The sequence below is a fragment of the Cibotium barometz genome, chromosome 44 (assembly GCF_041138505.1).
Source record: "Cibotium barometz isolate CiBa-2024 chromosome 44, ASM4113850v1, whole genome shotgun sequence".
Lineage (NCBI taxonomy): Eukaryota > Viridiplantae > Streptophyta > Polypodiopsida > Cyatheales > Cibotiaceae > Cibotium > Cibotium barometz.
The window spans coordinates 13,279,744-13,301,881 of record NC_141089.1 but is presented as its reverse complement, the minus strand read 5'-3'; the positions used below and the strand labels follow the sequence as shown (position 1 = coordinate 13,301,881).

Genomic DNA, 22,138 nt, shown 5'->3' with positions numbered 1-22,138 from the left:
AAATAAAGTTCTCCCATAGCACCCGCCGAGGGTATGTCATATGAAAATATGGTGTGTTTAAGGTTTAACCATAGAGAGCTTTCTTGCTTTGTAGAGAGCTTGCTTGCTTCTAAGCTTCAACAGAGACAACCTAGAAACAAAGAACCAAAATAAAAAAGAAAACATTAGCTTATACATGTTATAATGAAAGAACCTAGCTATGAGAGTATGTATGCTTATGCATGCTCGCAAGCTTAAAATAGCAAACTCCCAAGAACCCAGGATTGCAAAAAAACCATAGCAATGATAAGAAAAGGTGATGTAAAAGATGTGTCTTACCCATGGATATCTTGGGATGCTTAAATGCGTGCAGTGTGGTGCCAAATGTAAGAAGAAAAACTTGCAAAACTTTTAGAAACCCAAAACTCAAAATCTTAAAAAAAATTGTCAAAAAATAAACCAACCCTTACACATAGAATACTCTTACCTACTTGCAATGGAGAGAATGAGAGAAAGAATGAGGACTCAAGATTAAGAGGACTTGTAGTGCCAAACCTAAGAAGAAGAACCTATAAAACTTTTAAAAGCCCAAAATTGAAAATATAAAAAAATTGTCAAAAGAAAACTTAACCTAACACATGGGATACTCTTACCTACAAGGGGAAAATGAGAGAAAGAATGAGTGTTTAGGGTGGAGAGGACTTGCACAAAGAGAAGAGGAAGAACAGGAGCTTGCAAAATTAAAAGAAAACATGAAACTCAAAATAATCAAAAAGTCTTGTAAATCCTTACAAAATCTTAACCCTAACATATAAGAAATCCTTACCTGCTTAAAAAGGCAGATCTGTAGTTAAGGGGAGGTGCGGGAGGGATTTGCAAGAGGTGAGAGAGGGATGGGAAAGGGGTGAGGGAGGGATGGGCAAGAGGTGAGGGGGGGATGGGAAAGAGGCAATATATAGAGAGAGAGAGAGAAAACATTCCTACTGATTATGCTACATGGAGACACATGGAGAAGACACGTCTTGAGTTTAAGAGGAAAGCCTCGATATTTACATCTCGGTTTGGTAATGGATGGTGTTAACCCATTTGGTTTACGTTCCACAACATGGAGCACGTGGCTGGTGGTATTGGTATATTATAATATCCCTCTAAGGTTGACCATTGAAAAGGGACATCTCTTGCTTGGTTTAGTATTACCGACGGGAAAGTACAAAGTTGAAAAGCATGGACATGTACATTACACCCTTAGGAAGAACTACAGACCTTATGGGCAGGCATCCTTATTCATGACATCATGTCCAAACATCCTCAAAAAAGATATGACACCCTTAGTAGAAGAACTACAAACGTTATGGGTAGGTATCCTTATTCATGACATGTCTAAACATCCTCAAAATACATCAGTAAAGTTTAAAGGGAATATTGATGTGGACTATGTATGACTATCTTAGCTTGGGTGAATATTTAGGTTAGTAACAAATCCAAATTTTTTAACATTGAAGATAGATTTTAACATGATTATAATATAACTAAATGGTGTAATGTAAGCCTTGCTACTAGTGGATACCATGCATGTCCTATTTATGGACCTTAATTGGATGCACGTTGTTCTACAACTCTAAAGAAGATGATATATCAACGGCATGTAAGATATCTTCCATTGCATCATCCACTCCTACGGATGCAAATCTTGGTCGACCACCTCGTAGAATGAAGGCAAGTGATTGGTTGGAATTCTAATAGTAATGAAGAACCTATAGATGGAATAAAGAGGCTCTCCCTTTTTTACCAACTCCCTTTTTGAATGATTTATTAATCAATCATCTCTGAATCCCATGCATATATTTAAAAATATTGGTAACATGATTTGGGAACATTTAATTGGAGATAAATATAGTAAGGGAGGCTCAAGATGATGTGAAGGAAGTTGAAAAGATGGGAGATAAACTTATAAATGGTAAAAATCTATGCAAGAATGAACTCCTAAGAAGCATTTTGTTTGATTGAGAAGCACATTTCAATGAGTATTCTCATCATTTAGATGCACTTGCTCATACATGTAGTTGAGGAGGTTGTAATTACTGGCATTATTCATAGCTGATGTATGTTTTTCTTAGACATTTATGAAGACCTTGAAGGGGTTTTTTTGACAAAGGGCAAGGCCAAAAGGGAGCAATGCACAAGATTGGTTAGTATAAGAATCATTGGTGTACGTCTCCAAGTTCCTTAGATAGATTGTTCCTGACATGCCTCAACTTTGGCAGATATATATTGAATTCTCCTTAACTCAGAAAGTGGCTTGATATATATAAAGAGGCATAAGTGGAGACATCAAAAGTCACACGAAAACAATTCATGAGAAGACAAAAACATCTTCCATATCCTCTTGAGCTTGCACAACTCCTTAATAGTATGCCACTAGATGACTAGATGAACAAGAAAAGAAAGAGAGGATATTGAAAGGTTCAGTGAGAAAGAGAGATGGAGTTTAGAATAACACTTGAGTATTTTTTCAACGAGACCCTTCAAATTTGAAATGGTGTTACATGTAATTCAAGTTTCTCCACATAGATTTTTTTTAAAAAAGATAGACACTTGGAGGAGGAAACTATTACAGTAGAATCTCCAAGAGAAGAAGTAGTGCATACCCTACACACAAATGAATTATTAGATCATGGAACCAAGAATTACATATTATAAGAGATCACACTCCAAAGAACCCAGGGTTGCAAAAAAACCATAGCCATGATAAGAAAAGGTGATGTAAAAGATGTGTCTTACCCATGGATACCTTGGGCTTCTTAAATGCTCGTAGTGTGGTGCCAAACCTAAGAAGAAAAACCTAAAAAACTTTTAGAAACCCAAAACTCCAAATATTAAAAAAATTTGTCAAGAAATAAACTAACCCTTACGTATAGAATACTCTTACCTACTTGCAAAGCGAGAGAATGAGAGAAAGAATGAGGATTTAGGTTCCAAACCTAAGAAGAAAAACCTATAAAACTTTTAAAAGCCTAAAATTGAAAATAAAAAAATTGTCAAAAGAAAACCTAACCCTAACACATGGGATACTCTTACCTACGGGGAGAGAATGAGCGTTTAGGGTGGAGAGGACTTGCACAAAGAGACGAGGAAGAACAAGAGCTTGCAAAATTAAAAGAAAACCTAAAACTCAAAATAATCAAAAAATCTTGTAAATCCTTACAAAAATCTTAACCCTAACACACAAGAAATCCTTACCTGCTTAAAAAGGTAGATTTGTAGTTGGGGGGAGATGAGGGAGGGATTTGTAGGTGAGAGAGGGATGGGAAAGGGGTGAGGGAGGGATGGGAAAGAGGTGAGACAGAGAGATGGGAAAGAGGTGAGGGGGAGATGGGAAAGAAGTGAGACAGAGAGAGAGTAAGGTGAGAGCAAAAACTGAGCTCAAATAAAAAGGAAAGATAAAACAATCTTGGGTTTTTATAATCAAGTTGGTATAAGCATTGGCGGGTCATAATTTTTACGCATCATTTTAACACATATATCGATGTTCATACCGATGTCTATATAGAGATCATAATTTATTGAGATGTCAACCTCAACATAAATTGACATGCATAACATGCTTGGGTGACTATTCCACCTTCACACCACTGGTGCATTTGATAGTTGACATGATGGATCTTTACTAGTGATTCTATAGCTAGACTACACCTACCTAGTCCAACGAAGTTATGGCATACTTGTTTTGTAACTCACCTACTTAGCGTGTTCACATTATGGACTGCTTGTACATAGTTTCTAGTACTTATGTTGATTTTTCACTTATCTTTTATAGATCCCTTTTGAGAGAAATAAGGAGAAGTAGATTACAACCTTCCATCTCTATCTGTGTCTTATTCATTATTGTGTGAGTGTGTGTGTGTGCTTGCAAGAGCTCAAGCTCTCTCTCCTTCCCTAATATTTTCATGGTATCAAAGCCTAGTTTAAGCTAAGGAGTTGAGTCTTGAGCAGCAAGCAAAGAAAGCTACAGAGGAAAAGGAAGCGGTATAGGTAAGAGCATCATCATCTCTTCCCCTTCTTATTTTGGTACGACACTCCCAAGGTAGCCCTAGGAGCTACATGTCCTTAATTGAGAAGACCTATTTGTAGGTGTAAATGTACCTGTATTGTATGCAGTAATCTATACAAATGTTTTTGTAGCTAGATTTTCATTTTGAGCACGTTTCGGCGTCCGTTTGGCCACTATGCTGCAAGGTGTTCTCAGGAACTTCTCACAAGTTCTCGGTTGAAACTCTCTCTACCCAAACTCTCATTATTACAGTGTTACAATGAATTTTAGATGTCTAGACAATGATTGCATATGTATTACTGAATGTGGGTGTATGTATGTGTACTCTGATCATGTGTTAACAGATTGTGTAGAACTACCACTACATGAGTTATAGGAGATACTAAAATTGTCAGTTTGTAGATTTCTAGTTGTGCAAGCAAAGATGTCTGACAACATCAACTAAATTATCATTGAGAAGGTTGACAAGAAAAACTTCCTTGTGTGGAAGTTTAGAATGACCAATTTCCTGATGGGAAAAGGATTTTGGGACTATGTTGAAGGAGATTGTGTGAAGAGAACACTACTCCTGCACAAATAAAGGTGTTCAAATATTGGGATCATGGTGCAAGGAAATTCATGTATTGGCTGACACTCTGATATGGGATATATAACATGCCAACACTCGAGTAGTTACATGGAAAAACCTAGTGAGGATGGTCTAGACAAACACAAAAGGTAAGGAAGTTGCATCTAAAATAGGAGACTTCATACAATGGAGAAGAAGAACATGTCCATCAAATGATTATGCATTAAAGATCAAGGGCCTTGGATATATCAATGTCTCACTAGAAGATGATGACTTGGTAAGCGTTTGTTTGAATGGGCTTGGTAAAGAATACAAGCTATTCAAGACCTCTATTGTTGTATGAGAGAATGTTTCCAAGTTTCAGGATTTGGTATCTATGTTAATTATATAAGAGAGTCTTTGGGTGAGACTCTTCCTCCCAAAGCAAGAACACTTGAAAACAAGCCTTCTACTTAAATCTAGGTAGAGGTCATGGATAGTCAAGGCTTAGGTGATGGATGTTTTGGAAATCAGAATTATGAACATCAACACTCCAATGATTCACGGCCTAGCAACAACAAACACACACGTGGAGGAGGTTAGTCTCAAGGCAAGGGGAGCCAAAGAGGCCGAGGTAATTGACAAAGCCAACATTAGGATTAGGCTCAAAGGATTGCTTTTATTGTGGCAACTATATGCTACTAAGGTTGTTGCAAACAACAATAGATGATGACCCTGTCTGGATGAATAACACATGATGTCCAAGGAAACGCATCCTCAAACTCTTGGTTCAACACCATTGTTTGATGGAGAAAAAATGTAAAAGTTATAAGATTTCCTAGCATTGTTCAATCTATAATTAAGCAATGTCAAATTCTCTATGGTTGGTCAAATGTGAGTATTATAATTATTCACATAATATTCTTTATATTCTCTTTCTAATCCCTCTTTCTCTTTCTTAATCTCATCATGTTCAATAATAAACTAGATAGCATCACATCTTCAATCATAATTTACAATATATTCAATATTATCAGAGAGAAACTCTATACTCGAGTCATGAGATGATACAAATAAGATTCTAAATTCCATTAGTATGGACTTGCATGCCCCAATGATTGTGTTCTCTTCTGTGGGGGATCTTAGTGAACTCCCCACATTTCCAAAACGTGGTGCTCAATAGTATAAACAAGATTTACAAGGGGGAACCATCCTTGTTAAATTCTAAGGCATTTTTCAATCATCCCAAGAATCTAACACAAGTTTGTTTAATTGCAAGTCCATAGCAGAGCTAATGACTTGGCATGCTAAAAACCAATCCACTGATGGCATCTATGAAAAGATGTAGGGGAGAAGAGAGCTTGAGCTCTTGTAAGCACACACACACTCACAAAACCCTAAAAGAGAACACACAAGGTGAGAGGCTGAAAATCTTGTTCTTCTTCACTCAACACTCAATACACCATATACAAAGATAAGAGTAAACACAATATAAAAGGTACTCAACCAAATACATACTCGGGTTCTCTATAGTGTGAACCCAACTAAATGAGCTGGTGCTATAACTATGCCAGTCTCTAGAATGGTTGTCACATAGCCTGTCATCCCACTGGTTGCATATCACCCATGATCTCACCAACCATGCCAGTGGTGTAAGTGTGGGGCCTATCCCTCAGGCGGGTCATCAGTGTCCACTGCCTGACTAAATGAGCTCGATATCTCAACACTCCCCCTCGAGCTCAACTCCATCTCATGTACACCAAGCAAAGTCCTGAATCTGCGGAGCTTCTTTGTACCCAATGCTTTGGTGAAGATGTCAGTGACCTGATCTTGTGTGCGCTGACATAAACAAGGTTAACGTCACCTGCCAAAACCTTCTCTCTGACAAAATGGTAGTGGACCTCTATGTGCTTCATGCGAGCATGAAAAATTGGGTTCCTGGCCAACTGTATACTGCTAATGTTGTCATAGAAAATGACAACTTGTCTATCCACTAATAGACCCAAATCTGCAACAAGTAGCTTTCTCAACCAAGCTACCTCACATGCTGCCATAGCAGCACCTCTGTACTCGACCTCTATGTACTGGATATAGAGCAACCGTAGGCTGCTTCTTACTGCTCCAAGTCACAGTAGCACTCCCCAAAGAAAACATGAAGCCACTAGTAGATCTTCTATCTCAGATACTACCAGCCCAATCAGCATCTGTGTACCCATGTACACATATCTCTGTCCCAGTTTCATAAAATAGTCCACAATGCAAAGTAGACCTCACATATCTCAGTATGCGCCTCAATGCATCCAAATGCGGCTTCCGAGGAACCTGCATAAACTGACTCACCAACCCAACAGCATAGCTCAAATCTGGCCTGCTCAGCAACAATCTAGCTTAAATCTGGCCTGCTCAGCAACAATCTGGTTTATGCCATCATTTGACATCTTGCCAGACACACAAATTTACCAGAAACAGCACTCTGGTTGGTCCTGCACAAAGTGCTGTATTTTCTGCAGCGGTATTGTACTACACTCAAATGTCTTCAACCAGTGACCTCAATGTGCATACATACACCCAATGGCAACTGTTTGACCTCCTTGCAACACACACAATGTTTGCACGACCAATCTGTCTTCTTGCAGTTCTTAAAACAGAGTTCTAAAAAGAATCGATGACTTACTCGCAGTCCTCGAAATTGCCTGCTTTCTGAAAAACGGAGGTCCTAACGCGCCCGAAACGCATTTTCGGCCCGAAAAAATTATTGTCCGATAAGACAGAAGAGTTGCCCTATATCTTTACTCCCGTGAAGAAAGCTCCTCAATTAGAGATCATTTGTTGGTGCCTCTTGTAGAGCTCCCGACACAAGGGTGTAGTCGCCAACACAAATAGGGAAGAGTAGATGAAGCTCTTACTCTTATACCGCTTCCTATGCTTCTCTTTCTTGCAGCTTAGCCCTTAGCATGAACAAGATCTGATACCATGAAAAGATGCAGGGGAGAAGAGAGCTTGAGCTCTTGCAAGCACACACACACTCACAAAACCCTAAAAGAGAACACACAAGGTGAGAAGCTGAAAATCTTCTTCTTCTTTACTCAACATTGAACACACCATATACAAAGCTAAGAGTAAACACAATATGAAAGGTACTCAACCAAATACATACTCTGGTTCTCTATAGTGTGAACCCAACTAAATGAGCTGGCGCTATAACTATGCCAGTCTCTAGAATGGCTATCACACAGCCTGTCATCCCACTGGCCGTATATCACCCATGATCTCACCAACCATGCCAGTGGTGTAAGTGTGGGGCCTATCCCCCAGGTGGGTCATCAGTGTCCACCGCCTCACTAGATGAGCTCGATATCTCAACAAATTTCACATTCCTACTGATTATGCTACATGGAGACACATGGAGGAGACATGTCTTGAGTTTAAGAGGAAAAGCCTCGATATTTACATCTTGGTTTGGCAATGGATGGTGTTAACCCATTTGGTTTACGTTCCACAATATAGAGCACGTGGTGCTGGTGGTATTGGTATATTATAATATCCCTCTAAGGTTGACCATTAAAAAGGGACATCTCTTGCTTGGTTTATTATTACCAACAGGAAAGTACAAAGTTGAAAGCATGGATGTATACATTCCACCCTTAGTAGAAGAACTACAAACCTTATGGGCAGGCATCCTTATTCATGACATCATGTCCAAACATCCTCAAAAAAGATATTACACCCTTAGTAGAAGAACTACAAACTTATGGCCAGGTATCCTTATTCATGACATGTCTAAACATCCTCAAAATACATCAGTAAAGTATAAAGGGAATATTGATGTGGACTATGTATGACTATCTTAGCTTGGGTGAATCTTTAGGTTAGTAACAAATCCAAATTTTTTAACATTGAAGATAGATTTTCAAATGATTATAATATAACTAAATGGTGTTATGTAGGCCTTGCTACTAGTGGATACTATGCATGTCCTATTTATGGACCTCAATTGGATGCACGCCGTTCTACAACTCTAAAGAAGATGATATAACAATGGCATGTAAGATATCTTCCATTTCATCCACTACTACGGATGGAAATCTTGGTCGACCACGTTGTAGAATGAAGGCACGTGATTGGTTGAAATTCTAACGGTAATGAAGAACCTATAAATGGAATAAAAAGGCTCTCCCTTTTTTACCGACTCCCTTATTGAATGATTTATTAATCAATCATCTTTGAATCCCATGCATATATTTAAAAATATCTGGAACATCATTTGGGAACATTTAATGGAGATAAAGATAGTAAGGGAGGCTCAAGATGATGTGAAGGAAGTTGAAAAGATGGGAGATAAACTTATAAATAATAAAAGTCTATGCAAGAATGAACTCCTAAGAAGCATTTTTTTGATTGACAAGAACTTTTCAACAAGTATTCTCATCATCATTTAGATGCCCTTGCTCATATATGTAGTTGAGGAGGCTGTAATTACTTGCATTATTCATATCCAATGTATGTTTTTCTTAGAGACATTTATGAAGACCTTGAAGGGGTTTTTTTGACAAAGGGCAAGGCCAAAAGGGAGCAGTCCACAAGGTTGGTTAGTACAAGAATCATTGGTGTACATCTCCAAGTTCCTTAGATAGATTGATCCTGACATGCCTCAACTTTGGCACAACAAAGAGGATGAACGGATAGTTGGAGAGGTACCACAAGGTAAAGGGCTAACTCATAGTATAAATGAGACATTATCAGACAAGATCAATAGATGTTGTATGTTGACTTCTCCATAACTCAAAAAGTGGCTTGATATATATAAAGAGGCATAAGTGGAGACATCAAACGTCACACGAAAACAATTCATGAGAAGACACAAACATCTTCCATATCCTCTTGAGCTGGCACAACTCCCTAACAGTATGCCGCTAGATTGCTAGAAGAATAAGAAAAGAAAGAGAGGATATTGAAAAGTTCAGTGAGCAAGAGATGGAGTTTAGAAAAAAACTTGAGTATTTTTTCAACCAAACCCTTCAAATTTGAAATGGTGGTACATGTAATTCAAGTTTCTCCTCATAGAAAAGAATTTTTTAAAGATAGAGACTTGGAGGAGGAAACTATTACAGTAGTATCTCCAAGGGAAGAAGTAGTTCATACCCTACACATAAATGAATTATTAGATCATGAAACCCAATAATTACATATTATAAGAGATCACACTCATGATCATGATAAAGAAATTCACGATGACATCAAAAGTCATGATGTTGAACACCATTATAACGATGATGACACCTCACCTACTTTCATCAAATCTACTTATATTATCTAGATCCTTCCATGGATTCTAATGAATTTCCTTTTAATCATATGCTATAGCTAAAGATGTAGGGGATATAGAGATAGCATTAGAAATTCATCTCTTTGGAGCAATGGATCTTGTGGAAGATGAACATTCATGAAGCTTATGTAAATCAACTGTTAATGATTTCTCCTCAAAATATTGATGTAAAAATAATTTTATGTTTTAAGATTGTCAACACTTATACCATCGCTTATATTGACGCACATACCAATGCCAATACCGTCAATGGGAGCTGTGAACATAAAAACTATATCTCCCCTTAAAAAAACTGTTAGTAAAGGGACAAACGCTCGTAGGTGAATTCCAAGAATCTTTTAGACATTATACTTATCACTACGAGAATAGTAATGATTGGTACCACTATTAGTTGAGAAGACATATTATTAATAGTTTTTCATTGTTTTAGCTCTAATCACCTCTTTTCATTATGCTCTAATTCCATGTTTCTTTATATTGACTAAGGTAATAAGATTAAGGTATTAACTATTTATTTATCATGTCAACACTATTGAGAGTAAACTCCTAATGTCTAAAAATTGAGTGTATGAGAACCTCTCACTTGTTCCTAAATCTCTCGACAATAACCAAAATAAACACCAACATACTCATGGTTGTAGCCCTATTTGGTAGTGATGTGTGTGAACACACTAGGACCAGTCGGGGCACTTTTTTCCTCTTTAGGAGGTTTTTTTCCCCGTGCTAGTATACACCCATCTTACGGCATACTTATCATCTTTGTACAACACATTCATTATTCATCTATCATCTCATTGTGTGCTCCCTTGATCTTCTCCACTGTGAGTGAGTGAGTGAGTGTGTGTGTGTGTGTGTGTGTGTGCCTACAACTCTATTTCCGATAATTGGTATTAGATCATACTCTCCTTGCCTCTGTGCTACTGCCCTCTGAGTAGATACAAAAGCCAGAATAAGAGTCATCGGGAAATCCTATAGAGACGAGGAAGGTGACAAGCCTGTAGAGACGAGGAAGGTGACAAGCCAAAGAAAAATAGAAAAAATGCAACTATTGTAGGAGCCTGGTCACTACATTAATGAGCATATTAAACGACTGGAGAAGAAGAAAAAGAAAGACTCAGGTATGGTTGTATAACTGATGCGTCAGCATCTAATGCCAAAAACAAAGAATCTACAAACTATGTACATAATGATTGGGCTTTCATTGTGCGGTGCAGTTGCATAAGGCTGTATGCATGATTGTTACAAATGTACATGTCTAGTATTTTGATACTGGTGCTAGTAAGCTCATTACGTCTCATCGTAGTTTGTTCTCATCACTTAAATCTTCTCCATAGGGAAACATTACAACATGTGCAAACAACTCCTCACATCATGTAAAAGGAATTGGTAAATTTGTTCTCATGGCTATAAATGGTGCAACAATCACGCTTTTAGATGTACTATGTGTACCAAGAATTAAGAAGGACTTGTTATTTTTCTCTGCTAGCTTAGTGGTTCAAACCCTATGTACTGATTGAGGGGGGGAGTAAATGTCTAAGGCGTTTTATGCATCATGGCTGATCATGGGATAAAACACCAATGTACTATCCCCTATACACCTCAGCAAAATGGTGTAGCTAAACGCAAAAATAGGTCTCTCATGGAGATGGCATGTTATATGGTCAAAAGTCAGAAGTTACCTCATGGTTCTAGCTAGAAGTAGTCATGTGTGCAACATATGTTTTGAACAGGTGTCCTATAAAGGCGTTGCATACAATTATGCCTTTTGAAGCTTGGAATGGAAGAAATCCCTCTTTGGCTCACTTACACATTTTTTGTTGTCTTGCTTATACACTTGTGCCTAAGCAAATTTGTAGCAAGCTTGATGATAAGGTTGTTAAATGTATTTTTGTGGGGTACAGCTCAGAAAGTAAGGGTTATCGTATCTATCATCCTTCTACCAAGAGAATTCTTGTGAGTAAAGATGTTGTATTTGTGGAAGATACAATTCATCCCTTGCTTTCATGTAAAAAACAGCAAAATATATGTTTGCAAGACATATTCGACATATTCGACACTCGCCTTCCATTGCTCAATGTAGGACACATTCATGTAGAGCATTTGGGTAATCAAAGGAATGCTGAAAATCAACCCACACAGGTTATAAATCAGCATGTTTTTTAGCCCACAGATTAGCCTATTGATGAGGCAAATGTGGATGATGCAGTTGATAAGGAAAGAAGGGAAATTGAGGAGTCAAAAAGTATGCCAAAATGGTTGGTGTAAACACTACCTGACAGCAAATTGGCCACTCCTTTACCAAGTAGAACACGTGCAGGTTTTCATCATGCATCTCATGTTGGCACAGGTCATACTCTTATTGCCAGTTTGTGTTATGAAGAGGAACCTGTATCTTGTGTGAAGAAGTAAAGGAATATGAAAATTGGATAAGTGTTATGCAATCTAAGTATGATTCGGTACTAAAAAATGATACATCAGATTTGCAATGGGTTTATAGGCTTAAATGTAAAGCTGACGGTAGTGTTGAGTGAAACAAAGCAAGGCTTGTTGTTGTTGCAAAGAGTTATGCACAGAAAAATGATATTGACTATGGTGAAACCTTTGCACCCACATGTCATATGAGTACCATACGGAGTATCATTGCATTAGCAACACATAAAGGTTGGAATGTACGTTAATTGAATATCAAAAGTGCCTTCTTGAATGGAGATTTGCATGAGGATATCTATGTACCTCAGCCTTGTGGTTTTCTTCAGAAAAGTCAAGAATCAAAAGTATGCAGATTAAAAAAAGCTTTATATAGTCTTAAGTAGGCTCCCAAAGCATAGTACAAAAAGATACATGCATACTTGGTTGCACAAGATTTTCGTAATAGCCCAATTGACAATACCCTCTATATTAAGAGGAATAAGGATGTTTTATTGGTCATCATGCTATACGTTGATAACATGCTGCTCACAAGACCTAATGGTGATTATATTTCAGCGTTTAGTTGATTTAGAGAAGTCTTTTGAGATGTCAAATCTTGGACCGTTGCACTATTGTTTGGGCATAGCGTAATGCCATGGCATTGTTATGCTACAAAGGAAATACATAGATGCATTGTTGAAGAGGTTCAATCTTGAATATTGTAAATCTATACCTACACCTATGGAGTCAGGTTTACAACTAAGTCTTGAAGATGTAGGTGACCCTTTGATGCTAGCTTGTATCAAGATATTGTTGGATGCCTTATCTTTTTGTGCAACACTAGGCTTGACATTCACTATGTGGTCTCAAATATTAAGCAAATTTATGCATAGCCCATGCATAAAGTATTAGCAATTTGTCAAATGGGTGTTCTGTTACCGAAAGGGTACCAAGCACTTCAAGTTAAATTATCCCAAGGGGGGTAAATAACAACTGCATGCATTTACAAACTCAGAATAGGCTAGATGTTATGACACACTAGTGTCCACGAGTGGTTTTTGCTTTTGTGTTGGTGATTCATGTATACATGGCTCAACAAGAAGCAACCTGATGTGGCCACTTCTAGCTGAAGCTAAGTACAGGGTTGTGTTTACAGTTATAGTTAAGTGTGTCCTTAGCCATTACCATCTTCACTAATAGTCAAAGCGCTATGGTAGTTGCGAGGAATCCAGTTTTTCATACTTGCACAAAGCACATTGAGGTGCACTCTCATGATGTCAATGAGAGATGCTCTGGAGCACCTTGGTTTATGTGCCAACATAGGACAACTTAGAAGATTTGTTCACAAAGGCTCTCCCACGAGAGAAGTTTTAAGCTTTTCACAAAGCTTTAAACTTACTTCCTTTTGGGGACTAGTCCGTGCTCCCTATCATAGTCCAAAGAGCTTGGCGTGATGTGTGTGAACACACTAGGACCAACCAGGGCCTTTCCCCCCATGCTAGTATACACCCATCGTGGGATATACATATCATCTTTGTACAACACGCATTCATTTTCTATCTATCATCTCATTGTGTGCTTCCTTAAGCTTCTCCACTATGTGTGTGTGTGTGTGTGTGTGCATTCCCGCAACCCTATTTCCAAAATGGCTTCTATAACCTCGGAGTTAGGTTAGACTCTACAAAATTAAAGGAAAAAGGAAGGTTTCTTAGCCTAATGGGACTCCTAGAAATAGCACCAAAGATGTTCACTCAATGAAGTATCTTACCTTGTCAAAGAAACACAATTCTTTAAGAAAAATTACCATTTACCTACTTGAGAACCTCCATGATAGTAAAAATTAGCTCTCAATTGCATCAATAATGTTACATTGCCCAACTCAACAATTAAGTACAATTAAGTAAATAGACGACAATAGAAAAAGTAGAACTCCTCTCAACCTCTATTGCCTTTATAAACCTCTCTTAAATTAGAGAAAAACAAAAGAAGGAAGAAATTAAGAGATTAAGAGAGAGAACATACCACTCTTAAGAGGTTAGCACAATCCTCCCTAATCACATGTAGACAAGAAGTAAGAAAGCATGTAAACATGAAGAGCAAAGAGTAGACCAAACTTAGTTTGCACAATGGGATTATCACCTTTCTTGTTTATATGCATTTGGCCATTTCATTTATTTCTAGCTACCTACAAAATGTCTAGAGGAACTAAAATCCAAGATATTTCTATCCTAGGCATGTACATTATGCATGCTATTCTAGGCATGTACATTGTGGATTACCTAGCGAACTTTTATTACATAAACATGATGAGCCTAATTATCTGCTGTTATAATTTAATAACTGTATTATGTGGGGGGGACAAAATAAAAGCTATTGGTAGGCACTTCCCATGCATTACAAAATCATGTTAATGGTGGAACATGATGAGCCTAATTATCTACTGTTATAATTTAATAACTGTATTATGTGGGGGGGACAAAATAAAAGCTATTGGTAGGCACTTCCCATGCATTACAAAATCATGTTAATGGTGGAACATGTTAACAAAAAGAGGAAGTTTTAAATTGGAACTTGGACTAAATATTTTATGTGGGTACCATTATAAAGTTAGATAAAGATACTTTTTAAAAAATCAATTGAGATAGGAGTCTCAAAGTTATTACAAACACAATATTTATGATTGACAAGTTGATGATAAAGTGTTATGATTGTAATCCATTAATGTGTGTAACTTCATAGCTTGTAATGTAATATATGTATAGTGAAGGTGTATTTTAAGTTGTGATGGTAAAAAATAAACCCGTATTTTTTACAAAATGTGATAATGGATTGATCAATCAAGTAGAAGAGTCCCTACCTTGAACACATGTAAAGTGAAAATAAACACATAAGCACTTTCCATAGAGCACTTCAAAACTTTCGAAATCTAGTTTATTGAAACCTATAAGAATTCTCTAAGCATTTGAGTTTCTCAAGATCATTTTTAATCCAAAGCAACGAATCTAGCTAGCATTAAACTACTTTCTTTGTACTTTGACTTTAACTTGTTTGAAATTTAAAAGGAGCACAACTTCTAGTATGCTTTTCGTACAAAATGGATTCTGCCAAAACTTTATAGAGTAAGAACCTAGTAAACAACTCTCTCTCTCTCTCTCTCTCTCCCCCCCCCACACACACACATAAAAACCACACACACACACACACAAACACATGCAAGAAAAAAGATTAAAAAGAAAACATGGAGCATCACTTTATTTACATTTCAAATTTAAAGAAATAAGCAAAAAGTGTTGACTAAGAATTTGATAGTGCTAATCTATTAATCAAGGATTTATTTAGTGATCAGGATAATGTCAAAGGATGTGCCTAGTTTGTATATAGATTACATAATCATTTTAAAGAAAGAGTCCAACTGTTCTAATTATGCATTTCATTAGTTATGAAAAATCTTATGTGTTGTAAGGGTTGCTAACCTACCTAATGAGAATACACCCTTTCTTAATGTTATGATGTGAGAAGGTGTGAGATTTGGACCACTCATTGAGCAATAGTATCATTATGTTAAAGTGCACACTTCCTTTGCTTACTTATCAGTCTGTTTGGGGTGTGCATGGGAATTTGGCTCCTCGAAGGCTTTCTCAGAGCTGAATATTGAGGTTGGGGATTTGAATGGTGGGGATGGGGTCGTTCTTAAGAAGGAAGGAAGGAGCTAACGGAAGTTTAGAGGGAAGAGGTGGAGAATAGAGAAGAAAAGAGGGCATGTAGAAGGAGGGGGGTTGATAAGAGTGATGAAGGGAGGGGGTCGAGCAAAATCTTTTAAAACAGGAAAGGAAAGGAAAGTAGAACGTAACCTCAACATAAGATATGGACACCTACAAGAAGGGGGGCCCATGAGAAGGATGAAGGAGGTGCAAGTGGGGGGGGTTCAATGTTTATTGAGAAGAAGATATATCTCTTAGTGTTTTATTAAGACCAAGGTGTGACAAGACAAAGATGGGGACCAAGGTGTGAGGAGGAACATACAGAGGAAGATATGTCTCTTAAAAGCTCAGGAGTGTTTTATTAAGATTAAGGTGTGAGAACACAAAGCTGGGGACCAAGGTGTGAGGAAGAACACACACTAGAGTGGGTGTGAGGAAGAACACACACTAGAGTGGGTGGTGGAAAGCTGCTTGTTGAATGTAAACGCACTTAAGTTGTGGGACAGCCAGCTCCTTACTGTAGTCGCTACATGGTCACTGTTGCGACGCGCCACTCAGGTCTCAAACCTTATATAAAGCCTCTTCTCCTTCTACGATGGATACTCAGCCTTGTGTGTGAGTTTCATTACTTACACAGCTGCGCTTCTCCTGTCCATGCCTGCAGGAAAACCTTGGGTTATACCAGCATCACACTAATCTCCTGTATTAGCAACTAATATCCTACCACTCCGAGTTTGTGTTCTTCAAGCTCCAATATCTTTTCACTGGTGGGTTGTCATGCTAGCTTAAGATAGATTCCATTATACTGTGCTCCCTTCATCTATGTATTAATTTTGCAGCACTTAGACGATTAATCAGCCTAAGTCTCGACATAAATAACCTCTTCTAACTAAATTGCAGCAATTGCATAGCACAGAATAGCTTTTTCTAGGTTGATTTTAACATCTTTTCTAATCTGCAAGTGGATACTGCTGGATGTCTTATATTAGAACATATTGGCCAATGTACATAGAATTCTTCAGCACATTGGATGATGAATGGCCCATATTAAAAACATATTGGCCAATATAGACTTTGAATAAATAAGAGAAAAACCCAATATATTTACATATAGTGCATGTTCGAGAAGAATACAGTATAGCTCCATGGGCCTTCTTATTGGATGATCTGCCTGCCAGGCCTGTACTTAATCGTCTGTTGCATAGATTGGCTAATAATTTCTATCAAAACTGGCCTGTGCAAGCCATTGAAATCCTTGCAAGAACCTGCATGCATGAGCTCTACTCCATACTGCCTTTTTGTTTGGAATAATCATGCATGCAATATCTGGGTTTGGTTCTCCTGCCAACTACTTCCACAAATTATAGTGTGCAAAACCTGCATGTGGGCTTGAGCTTGCTAAATATCCTCCTAATCTCAACGAATTTTTATGATTGTTATAATTAATATGTAACATTAATAATATGAGGGTTCCCTCGATTGTTGCTGCATGATGCAGGGCTATGCATGATGAATGAGCTGTAGGCAAGTTGTGCATACATGGATGTCAGGGTTGTACTTTATATTGAAAGTGATCAATTGCCCCCCCATTTTCTCTCCCAACATGTTAAATACATTAATATTAATACAATTCTTCCATTCTTGTATATTAATATGTATGAGTTTTCTCTCTTTAAAAACAAATTTGATTTATTATGTTTTAATTTTATGCTACTGGCACAGGTCTTTGTTTAGCTCTGCATGCAGCCCATCTCTTCCTCGCATTGGCTTTTGCCCATGTCGCCATAAGAGTAGAACTCATCCTTAATCCTGTTTCTCATCATCCTTAATCCCTCTTAATCTCATCGTCTTAATCATTCTTCTCATAGGCAGATTAGATTTAGAGTTTGTGCATAGCTTAACTCCACCAAATCTTGGATTATCATGGATGGACAGGTTGTGGACTCTAAAAAGTTTGCTATTGTCTTGCATTTTTTTTGCACAAGAGCAAGGGTTTAAATTTTTGTTTTTATGGCCCCTAAGACTGATGGAGCCATGTAATGCTTTGTGCAGGTGGGTGTTGAATGGAAATGGCAACAGGCGTGTTCGAAGGGGGAGGCCTTATGCTTGCCTCAAGCTTCTCACAGCAGGGATTGTCTGCAGGGGAGGGTGTGCAACCAAGAAGCCCAGAAGATGTGTACAGGACACTATCCTTTGATAAATCAGTCTCTTTTGATGAACCTCTGCCCCCTTTATTGAGGTTCCTCTCAAGCGGGAGCTACCCTCTCATCGCAGAAGCGCCCTCGAAGGACCGCCTCGAACTCAAAAGAGGTGCCTCGGTACCCAACTTCATCGACTTTGCAGATGTTGAGAAAGGGGTCTGGAGCCCCAAACATGATAGAATTAGGGCTGCGCATAAACATGATCAAACCCCATTGGAAATCCCTCTCAGAGCTTGGCATTCTGAGAGATTATGTGACCCAGATACTCTAAACCATGTAGGAGAAACCCTAAACCATGCAGAAACCCTAGTGCCCATATGCAACCTCAACTCTCTCAGAGCTTGCCACTCTGAGAGATTCTCTCAGCCAGAAACCCCGAAGAAAGTGCCCACGTGGGGGAGCTTTCCCTCAAAAATTTCCTTTGGAGGGCACAAGGTCACTCCTGAGTTGAAGATGGGATCACCCAATACAGGACTCTATATGAAAAAAGAAAGCCCAAGAATGGTGGGTTATAGCAAGACCCAGCAGCAGAAGAAGAAATTCCATTCACAGCCCAACCCGATGATGGGTGTGGACGCCCCTCCTCATGTGTTGCAGGAGGCTCAAAGGCACTCTGGCCCTTTGCCTGGTTTCACCTTGCAACAGAATGGTGGTGGTGGTGATGATAGCTATTCCTTATTCAAGACTAAGGCTACAGTGCTCGAGAGGCCCTTCTCTCGCCTTCACACGAAACCCCATCCAGAACAGCAGGTTAGACCCGGGTCTGAGCTCAATGTGGGGCGGTATTTCCATGCACTCCAAGGACCAGAGCTAGACATCCTGAGGGTAAGTGTTTCTATCATGTTTTATCTGTAATTGATCAATCAGAGGCTTCCGCATGCTTACTTTGAATCCATGCATTAACATTTATGCCTGGAGAATGCAGGATTCTGAAAACACTGTGCTCCCAGTAGATAAAAAATGGCCTTTCCTCTTGCGGTTCCCGATTGGATGCTTCGGTATCTGCCTAGGCCTTGGTAGCCAGACAATACTATGGAAAACTCTGTCAACTGCAGCTTCCATGCACTTCATGCATGTCCCAAAGCTTATCAATCTCACACTATGGTGTTTGGCACTCATGACGCTTCTCACAGTGTTCACAACATATTCTTTGAAGTGTCTCTTCTACTTTGAAGCTGTACGGCGCGAGTTTTATCATCCAGTTCGAATCAATTTCTTCTTTGCCCCATGGATAGCATGCATGTTCCTGACATTGGGGGTTCCTCCTGCAGTGACCAGATCCATACACCCCATCTTGTGGGTGCTGTTTATGGTACCTATCTTTGCACTAGAGCTCAAGATCTATGGGCAGTGGCTATCTGGAAGCGAACGGAGACTCTCCAAGGTTGCAAATCCTTCCACACACCTATCCCTTGTGGGCAATTTTGTGGGGGCTCTCTTGGCTGCAACTGTTGGTTGGAAAGAATTGGCCATTTTTTTCTGGGCTGTGGGTCTTGCACATTACTTGGTGCTTTTTGTGACGTTGTACCAGAGATTACCAACTGCAGCTGTACTTCCCAAGGAGCTTCATCCAGTATTTTTTCTGTTTGTTGCAGCACCAAGCACTGCAAGTGTAGCTTGGTCCAGGATTGTGGGTGACTTTGACTTAGTATCAAGAATTGCCTACTTTGTGGGCTTGTTCCTTTATTCATCTCTGGTAAGCTAAGAATCATCGAGATTTCATGTATGAACATTTACATCTATGAATGTAGAGAGAGAGAGAGAGAGAGAGAGAGAGAGAGAGAGAGAGAATGTGTGTGCATGTATGTGTGTATGTATTAACAATGTGTGTGTGTGTGTGTGTGTGAGAGAGAGAGAGAGAGCATGTGCATGTGTGATTGTTTAATGAAGTGCTTAGAATTTAAGCTTTTTGAAATGATATGCTCATGTATATATATTTTAATTGTGTAGGTGGTGCGGGTCAACTTCTTTCGTGGCTTTCGGTAAGCTCTAACCTGAACCTTGCCATGTTTTGCTGTTTAACATGCTATATTCTCATACAAGGCATGCACTGAACCACATCTCACCATGCTGGAGAGTGTTGTGCTCCCAACTAGTCCTTGAGTTAAGGGTTTTGACACCCCGCTCAAGCTTCAGGCATGTTGCAACGGAGGGGTACGATGTGGGTACCTGCCCTAAGTTTTAGAGAGGATCATCTTTTTGTTTAGGTCAACAAGCATGCAGAGTTTCTTGCAAAGGATTGCCACATCACATGTACTAAAGGATGCTCTGTGGTATACTTGCAAAGGTTTTCATGTAGTCTGCATGGTTGTTTTCAGGTTCTCAGTGGCATGGTGGGCATACACCTTTCCTATGACTGCATCCGCCATTGCTACAATCCATTATTCTCTCAAAGTCCAGCATCCTGTAACACAGTGTCTGGCAGTGGTGCTTTCATTGATCTCATCTGTTACTGTTCTCTCATTGTGTGTCTTTACCATTCTTCACATCTTCTTTTGGTGCACCATGTTCCCCAATGATGTGGCTATCGCAATCACAAACGAGAACTATCAATTAAAGCGGAAGATAAAGGAGCTACAGGACTATACACCATCCGAGGCTAGCCCAGAAAGTGTTTCATGTGCCAAGAGCAAGGCTTGGCAAGTAGGTAAATCCTTTATAAATGAAGTACGGCAAATGGAGTCACATATTCTCTCAGTCAAATCTGATCCTTTTCCATGCAATCTAATAAAATCTGCATGGGTGTGATGTATGAAAACTCGGGCACGTTGAAAAAGTTGAATCTGCACCTCCTGTAAAACGATCGGAGGGCATCTTTGAAGTATTTATGTTGGACCAAATCCAGCCAATGATGCCATTTTTGGGTTGATGACAATTTGGACTAGTACATTTCAGAATTGGCATGAATCAGATTGGTCCTGCAGTACATGTACATCATCAATAGGAGCAATATATTGCATTCATTTTACCGTTTGTATTATGATTTCAATCTTTTGCTGCCTGGTTCACCCTGACATTTCAATCTTTTGCTGCATGGTTTACCCTTATGCTGATCAATCCCTAGTCGTGTGTTCCTATGCCTTTTGGTCTGGGTATGGTGTTTGCTGGCTTGAAGTAAGGATGCTCGGGACATTCTCCCAAGCTTGGATTGTCATGGAAACAAACATAATTGTTTTTTAAGATCACAAATTAGGCTCCTTTAGGGTTTTGGGCTTAGCGTTTAGGGACCAGAATGCCATGGGCACAATCTACTAGTTCCTCAACCAGCACGGCACCTTTAGGGTTTAGGGTCTAATTGCCGTGGGCATAGTCTAGAGGGAATGTGGGCACAATTACTGGGACAGTGGGGTGCTCGCGTGCTGCAGGTGCATTCGGACAATGTTGTATTCACCACGTTTATGGGGGCAAAGTCTTGTCCGCCACTTAGACGGTGGACAATGATAAGTTTTCCACAAATTTATAACCTCAAACTAGAGGAGAGGGAAACAATGCAGGACTATATTGCTAGAACCAAGTATTTCCACGTGACATGCAGCCCCACAAAATACAGATGACTTATCGCTCACATTGATCGATTTATGATTAATCTCAAGACTAAGATTCATAACTTATCGCTCACATTGATCGATTTATGATCAGTCTCGATAGTAAGATTCATGACTATCTCTATAGGTCTGGAGTGTTGTTGTGAGGCAATAGACCTAGTAGATGATTTGCAAGATAAGAATGTAGAAGTCATCCACCCGAACCAAGAGATAGGAGACGTGTTATCCAAAGCCTCAACGGCTAAGGGCCCAACTAGCACACCAACTACAATCCTAGTCAAGGACATGAGCTGGTGTGCCCAACCAACACACCAAGTACAGTCCTAGTCTAGGACATGAGCATGGACAAGCTAGGAGAAAATCTGCTCACAACTGTTTA

The 22,138-nt window shown here is 39.0% G+C and overlaps 1 protein-coding gene across 3 annotated transcripts; it reads left to right on the top strand.

Annotated features, from left to right (window-relative positions):
• The first annotated feature begins 16,473 nt into the window (after positions 1 to 16,473).
• On the top strand, positions 16,474 to 21,180 carry LOC147612982 (S-type anion channel SLAH2-like). 3 transcript variants are annotated; one of them, XM_086782263.1, is made up of 6 exons: positions 16,474 to 16,571; positions 16,678 to 16,780; positions 18,066 to 19,039; positions 19,140 to 19,910; positions 20,165 to 20,196; positions 20,533 to 21,180. In XM_086782263.1, the coding sequence occupies exons 3-6, from the start codon at positions 18,077 to 18,079 to the stop codon at positions 20,960 to 20,962; spliced, it is 2,196 nt and encodes a 731-aa protein (XP_086638389.1). In that variant the 5' UTR covers positions 16,474 to 16,571; positions 16,678 to 16,780; positions 18,066 to 18,076; the 3' UTR covers positions 20,963 to 21,180. The 3 variants fall into 3 exon arrangements, with proteins under 3 accessions (XP_086638389.1, XP_086638391.1, XP_086638390.1); XM_086782265.1 differs by lacking the exon at positions 16,474 to 16,571 and having other exon boundaries at positions 16,572 to 16,780; XM_086782264.1 differs by lacking the exons at positions 16,474 to 16,571; positions 16,678 to 16,780 and adding an exon at positions 17,750 to 17,948.
• Positions 21,181 to 22,138: the final 958 nt, after the last annotated feature.